The sequence below is a fragment of the Plectropomus leopardus genome, chromosome 9 (genome assembly GCF_026936395.1).
Source record: "Plectropomus leopardus strain MGB_pleo_1.0 chromosome 9, ASM2693639v1, whole genome shotgun sequence".
Classification (NCBI taxonomy): Eukaryota; Metazoa; Chordata; class Actinopteri; order Perciformes; family Serranidae; genus Plectropomus; species Plectropomus leopardus.
In genome coordinates this window covers 26074847-26082756 of record NC_142184.1, presented here as the reverse complement: position 1 = coordinate 26082756, position 7910 = coordinate 26074847, and the positions used below count along the sequence as shown (strand labels likewise).

General features: G+C 37.0%; 1 protein-coding gene across 1 annotated transcript; it reads left to right on the top strand.

The window, feature by feature from the left end:
• The first annotated feature begins 1851 nt into the window (after positions 1–1851).
• On the top strand, positions 1852–7500 carry selenok (selenoprotein K). The gene is made up of 4 exons (XM_042492094.2): positions 1852–1995; positions 2489–2579; positions 6049–6123; positions 7401–7500. The coding sequence occupies exons 1-4, from the start codon at positions 1977–1979 to the stop codon at positions 7498–7500; spliced, it is 285 nt and encodes a 94-aa protein (XP_042348028.1). The 5' UTR covers positions 1852–1976.
• Positions 7501–7910: the final 410 nt, after the last annotated feature.

The window sequence follows — 7910 nt, the reverse complement described above, 5'->3', positions numbered from 1 at the left end:
GAAATTTTCCAAACTGTAGTTGTTCCACAGACATATTATATTTAATGACAATGAAAAACTTTAGACTCAAAACAGATAATGAATCATAAAATGTAGTTTTATCCTGACTTGTATCTCCAAGCCATTCTGAGATGGTATCTGCTGTTTTATACCATATTTGATGGGTAGTTGTATAATAAAGCTTGGCCTTTTTTAGGTTATGTGTATCAGAAAAAAACTCTTGTGGAAAATGTGTGAAACCAAGCATCGGCCACAATACTGTAAAATTACTCCACTGTCTCAAAAAGTAACTATTGAAGCTGACTTTTTGATTTTTTTTTTTCAACAGGATGTCAGGTCCTCAGTAGTAGGTCTCGATAATATGCGTCTCCTAACATGTCTGGTTGGGAATTAAAAATAATATATATGTAATTTTCCATTATAAGGGCATTAAGGGTAAAGAAATTTACGGTATATTTGGTGGCTCAGTCGAGGGTTCTCAAGCTTTCATGTTTAGGGGTCAACTGATACTATTTTTGGGGGGGCTGATAACGATATTGATTATTAGAAATTAAGAGACTTACAAGACTCGTAACCAATATTTGGAACCGATAAACATTTCCAATAAAAGTGAAAATCTTTCTGGCAATATGTAGAATTTGGAATATAACATCAACACAAAACTTTGTTTAAATGGCTTTATCAAATGTTGCAATTAATGTAGCAACTATTTTTATAAAGTTAAGTGAAAATTTTAATTAAAAATAGATTAAAAAAAAAAAATAGCTCCCTGAGGTTTTACAAAGTAAAAGTTGCTGACACTTTCTTTGCACTTTTTAGTTAATTATTTTTATCAGTGATCATTAAAAAAAAAAGCCAATATAGATCATCGGCAAAATGCCAAATATTGGCCCTGATAATTGGCCATGCTGATAATCTGTTGACCCCTAATTCACGTTCAGTTGCAGTGGTTTGAAATTCTTTCAGCAACCTATGGCCTGGTGCACATAAAGCACATTTATTTACTTTATAAATTGCAAAATGACATAATGCAATGGAACTATGGGAATGTTATCAGGTACTTCTTAATTTTTGCTACAGATGTATTAAGTGATAATTGATAGCTTCAGTATAAGGTATTAAATCTAAATCATCAGATCCATCCCATGATATCTTTGCTTTTGTATACCAAATGTCTCTCAGGACAGCACACTGCAATTCAGCTGTGGTAGGATGAGAATAACATGCTACTAACACTCCACTACAAGTAAAAGTCCTGCTATCACTAAAGTAAAAGTATGCACGTATCAACAAAATGTACTCTATGAAGTCTCAAAAGTAAACGCGCTCTGCAGAAAAATGATCTGTTTGTGTTTTACTGGGGTGATGTTTTGGGATTAACAGTTCTGGTGCATTTATGTATGTGTTGTTGTTTTTTAAATTTATTTTAACTACTTACTGTTCGATCTACAGCAATGCATTATATTCTCAATCTGCACACGTTTGAAGCGCTGCCGTCCTGTGAGAATCATTTCTCTCGGAAAAATCAACTTTTCATGAGCTCATAAAATAATATGGATCCATGGTTTTCACTAGATTCTAAGGCTATGAAAAAAGTGCTATCTGAAAAGTAACAAGCTGTCGGACAAATGTAATGGAGTAAAACGTAAAATAACTGCCTCTGAGCTATAGTGGACTATAGGTATAAAGTTCCATAAAGTTTGCTATTTTATGTAACAAATAACTTGTGTCTCAGCTTAAGCAAACAGACATAAAAACACATTTATAAACAATGGCAATGCAACAAAATAAAAGTATTTAAATAAAATACAAATAAATGAGGGAAGAAAAAAAACAGGGCTGTCTCAAATTAACTTGATCTCAATACTCATTTCTCACACCGACTGCACATGCGCGTCTGAGAATGACGCCACACTGACCCGGAAGTGCAGCCCCACTTGTAAACACAGCTCAGCTGTGTTGTTACTTTCTAAAGGATGGTGTACGTGTCTAACGGTGAGTGGTTTGTCCTGTGTTTCCCACCGTTTTCTCATCTTATAAATGAATATGTTGCATTTTTTTTATTAAATAGTTTTATCTGTCGAACGTTTTAAGTTAAAACACTTTCATGAAATGTGCAGTTGTAGCAGAGCGCTGGGTTAAATGTAGCTAACAGCTAGCTAGTTAGCAAGTTTAGCTTAGCTGGTTCTGCGTAGCACGAATAACTGAGTTAATCTAAAAAGTCGTCGACAAGAGGGTATCTTCTAGCGTTGTATCTGTTCTTCAGCATTTTAGCAGTAGTTGTAGTACTGCATTGGGTGTAGACCGTGCTGTGTTGTGTCTTGCCTTTAAATTCGGATAACCGATAGCCTGTGTGAATGCTAATTTAAAGCGGTACAGCCGGTTTAAGACGGATGTGCACACACACTCTTTGCTTTGAATGTGAATAACCTCTCACATTTTCCCGTCCACTAACACCTGATCCCTGATGCCTCTCTCATTTTTTTAGGTCAGGTCCTGGACAGCAGGTCCCAGTCACCATGGCGACTGTCCTTTCTGGTCGATCTGTTCTGGGGAGCAGTGGAGTTTTTCGGCCTGTAGTAAGTCTATTGTTGTTGACCTGTTGCTTCTAAAACTCATAGAACCGTGCTCGTATTTCGCAGGTATAATGTCTAACAAGGTCACCATTCTAGTTTGGGGCAGTAGGGAAGCAAGAAAATCCTCTGAATAACACATTATTCACCCCACTCATTTGTTATGTTTTCTGTAATGAATTGTACCTACACTGTAAATCCCAGGGAAAAAAAGAAGTGCAAGACTGTACAAAATATCGAGTTTGAATATACAAATATTTCATTCAAGTTGAGGACCATTCATATACTCTTACGAATGTACTCTAATAAAGTCATAATATGAGAATAAAGTCGTAATTTCGGGAATAAACTCACTTTTCTGGTGAATAAATATTATAAGAATGAAGTCAGTGTTGTGAGAAAAAAAATATGATAATACACTTTCAGTATTACAAGAATAAAGTCATAATTTTAAATAAAAAACTCAAAATTTTATGAGAATAAAGTCGTAATTTTATGAGAAAGGCGATTTCATACTATTGGAACAAACATGTTGCCAGCAAACTTTAAAACAGTCAGCCTCCTTGGCAACCACTGTGGTCCCTCTGCCCCACCTGAGCCTTCTCCGTGAGTAGGGGAGCAGACAGCAGCCACAGAGACAGTCCTTCAGTTAACAGCACTAGCAGCTCCAATACAGCCAGTGCAAATGTTAACTCCCCGGGTCAGACCCAGCGCTGCTGCTGGCCACCAGCCCACTGTGACAGCCCTCACTGGGTTAGCAGGTTAGCTCTGGCTGAATTCAGCTGCTACAACAAGTCTCCCCGGTCCGTGTATCATCCATTCATTCATTATTCAATTCCTTCTGGAAAAGCAAAAATACAAGAGAGAATTTTGTTTATTTGTTTTTCTGTATAAGCCAGATATTGAAAAAAAGATGTTTGTTTTCTCATTATCTGCTTGAAAGAAAAAAAAATCAAATTAACAAGGAAACAAAAACAAAATTACTAGTTGAATTTACGTTCTGTATTTTATTTATTTTCTTAATTCTGATTGTGTCATTCTGCTGCGGCTTCGTGCATGCGCCATCAGAAGAGTGACGCTCAGAATTAAGGAAATGATGATGGAGAAGATTTCAAACATATTTACAATATTACCATAGCCGAGGTCACCATCTTTGCGTACGCCTGGGTGTACATTTTACGCACAGTTTGGAGCAGCCATAAACTGTAAAATGAAACAAGTATCTATGGTAACAAAAGCAACACACAACCAAAAAATGAGGAGGATCTTGTGTATCTCATTAAATGGATCGTTGTGGATCTTTGAAGTGGGACTGTATAAGATACTTATGTATAGTCAATGTGTTACATTAACATTACATTAGCATTTTATGCATTGCATTGGCACTTTAAATGTATTTACACAAATAAAATGACAAGTGATTACAATTAGTCAAATAAAACCCCCAAGAATTGACTCTAGTCATTTTTAGGCAGAAACAACCTCTCAGTAACAGATAGCAGCTGCAATCACTTTTATTAGCAGATAATACTTTTATTTTTACATCACCCATCCGTAAAGTATGATAGACTTTTTTCCAAATGTAAACGAGATATTAGACATATTAAACACATACAAACAACAGGAACAACAATATTGTCTGTGATTGCGTAAATGTCATGCCTGATCAAACTATAAATCGCAAACATGTGAAAATTGGGTTGAAAGAAACATTTAATTTTCACAAAGACATACCTATGCTCTTACCACAGACATAAAGTTATGTGTATTTACATGCTACGACTGTTTGATCCATGTGAGATTAGCTGAAGACATGAATACGAAGATATTCAGCTTTAACAGGCTGCGCACACTCCTTCAGATGGCAATCAGTTTCTGGCAGACAATCACTTTTTCTCACGACACCTGTCAGCTGTTCAGGTCAGAAAGTGCGGTTAGAGGCTGTTAGATGATCTCAAACAAAACTTCACATTGAAAATACTCTCAATACAGCGTCGCTTGTTTTTGGTTGTGTGCTGCTTTCGCTACCATGGATACTTGTTTTACTTTCTGCTCCGTACAGTGCGTAAAAGTTACAGCCAGGCGCAACACACACGAGGCTTCAGTCTAACTGCTGCACCAGTCAAAACGTTCAGTTGGTCGTAACTCTTCGCTCCAGTCGGACTTTACAACCAGGCGTACGTCCAGTTTGTTCACACGGCTCTGATGACTGTATGATCTGAACTATTTTTGAAATCTTCACCACCATCATGTCCTTAACTTTGAGCGTCACTCTCCTGACGGCGCATGCGTGACGCACAGAGCCGCAGCAGAGTGACACCATCAGAAATAAGAAAATAAAAAAGTAGAAATAAAGAACAACGCAAATTTGACTTGTTATTTTGTTTCCTTGCTTAGTTGATTTTTACTTTTAAGCAGATAATGAGAAAACAAACATCTTTTTCAATATTTGGTTTATACAGAAAAACAAATAAATGAAATTCTCATTCGTTTTTTTGTTTTTCAGTTACTGAGATAGAATTGAATAATGAATGAACGGATGATACAGGGACCCTCCTCTCCAGGGGTCTCCACTCTCCTCACGGCAAAAGTTTTCTCATATAAGCCGAGAGTGAAGCAGAGAGGAACCCCGGGGTAGAGGTCAGCTCCTATGAGAAACTTCTGGATCACAACAAATCAGACAAATTAAATATCAAAATTAATTTTTTCAACACACATATTTTAACTCCCAATTTCCATTAATAAGCACATCAAAGTAAATCAGATAACAGATTGTTTTTTCATTTTCTGATTTTTATTACCAAAACGGAAAACAGATTGTTTGCCGTTTTTTGTCTTCCTATTTCTAAATGGTAATCCACTTTGATTTTTATCATTTCAAAACAAAAATCCGTTGGCCGATTGACTGTGGGGCACAGCACGGCACTGGGAACAGTGGTTGTCAAGGAGGCTACCTGTGCTCTCACCTGTTTTATCGTTTGCTGGCAATATGTTTATTTCCTGAATATTATAATCCCAATTTTTGTAAAATTAGGACTTTATTCTTGTAAAATTGCAACTTTATTCTTGTAATATAATTGACCTTTTCTTGCAAAATTACACCTTTTTTTCCCGTTAAGCTACAACTGTATTCTGTAATAGTAAAACTTTTTTCTTACAACCTAATTCTCAAAAAAATGTTTTCCTTAATGTGGCTTATTTGTTAAATTTATTTTGTATGTTTTATTTTATTTTCATTACTCAGACACACATGGATTTTAACAGTGTTACACCTGCCTTGTTCGTAAATGTTTTGTTGGATAAAGAGGAAAACAAAAAGTAGGGCATTAGTGTGCTGACATTTGCTGCTGAGGTGGAAGTGAATGGCATGTGTTTTTTCAGATATTTCGACATGAACCAAAGAATTACGTGAAACAATGTGTTTGTATCACCACATGACACTGCTGTCCACGCTGATCTTATTTGTCCTCACCAGTTTCAAGACACTGATTCACCCTGACATGACAAAAGATGGAAACTGTGGCTCGTCACGCTTCACTGATAACAGAGGGTAGGCATACAGTCAGTTCTCTACTGTTAACAGGACACTCCCTTCTTTTCTCTCTATCCTAAACATTGATGGTAACCTTATCTGATCGTGGGTGTGTACTCTGTGTGGTCGCATGCAAGTTAGAAGTACTACTAGTACTATATCAGTTTAGAAGTCTTTTGCAACACATTGGGGTGTAATATGTGTCCATCTTTTTTTCTCTGTCTTTTTGGATCTATGTATGAAAACTACTGGTAACTAGCATCTTATTTAAAAATGGTTCATATCTAAGGAAAGTTTGAACCTTAGAGCCGCAGGTTAAAAAAATTAACGCTGATTAATTGCATTCTGTGGTGCCCTCTGACCCTCTGACGTGGTGCATCATTGAAGGCCACAGTGACTTTTTAACATGAATATTCATACCATCGGAGTACTTCAAGCCTAAAATATCACCTCAACGCAAAGCATTTAGCAGCGAACCCAGAGGTCCGAGCTAACACCGCCTCTAGTGCTAGCCCTAGCAGCCAGCTTTGTCAAGCCACACTTGACCAGGCATTTAGACGCAAACTGAATTGTGTCCAAAATCCAGCAGTTTTATGTCACAGAAAAAAGGAAAGAAGAAGATGTCGTGGCGTGGGCTGAATGTATTGCGCTGACTGGGGATCACCGGACTTCAGTTAGCAATCACAGTTACCTCAGTGTCGCTGCACGTATCATTGACAGTGAGTGGAAACTTCAGCGATTTGCATTTACTATACTAAAAATGATTCAGTTATTCATTGAGTCACTCATCTGCCAAATTCAACTGAATTGATTTTTTATACTGTAACAGAAAAAAAATATGTATGGCATTAATTAAGATTTATCACAGGGCATGTAATTAATTAGTTTAATTTCCTAAATCGCTTGACAGCCCTAAATAATATTTGTACCTGTTACCCACGACAATAGTTGAGGGAAAACTGCAGCACAGTGAGTAACGTGTATTTCAGGAGGAGAATGTGTTTCTCATTTATTTTGCCCATCCCTTTGCACTTCAGTTTTAAATATATAATATGAGCTAGAAAATGACAAACAATAGTAAAGAACTTACTATGTCAAATTCAAGACATTTAACCTCATTTTATAGGCAAGGCAAGGCAAGTTTATTTGTATAGCACATTTCAGCAACAAGGCAATTCAAGGTGCTTCACACAGAACATTGAAATACAACAACAGGGGGAAAGAAAACACATTTAAAACATTATAAAAGAAGCATTATAACTCTGTTCCCTTTTCTATGTTGCTTAATTTTTCAGTCCTCCAGGTCCCCCTGGTGGTAGAAGACGGATGGGAAGAATAAACCACGGTGCAGGTCCCACCCCTCCACCCATGGGTGGAGGAGGATGAGGAAGGTGAGGAAAAGTTTTTTTGCTGAATTTAACATTACTCATTGGATAAACTCCTTGTTGATATCTTGTGTCTTCTATTTCTGAAGCATGTACCACTAAATCAAGGTTAAATACTATGACATGTTACAAATGAAAAAATTCAAAAGTTGTTTTTTAATTTGCTAACAGACACTTGCAAATTATATAAAGACAACGTTAATCCCATTGTATAATCCTCTCTTCTCTCCAGGTAAACGCCTACACATCCAGTGTAGGCGTGGGGCTTGGCACTGTGTCCATGTGCTGAGAACCTAAAGTACGATGGTGATGTCACAGTGCTGAAGCCCCTCTTCATTGGCTGCCACTGCCTCAAGCAGTTTATTGATGTCTTTCTGGGAATTCCTACACATAGGGGCCAGAATGGCTGATACAGCAGCT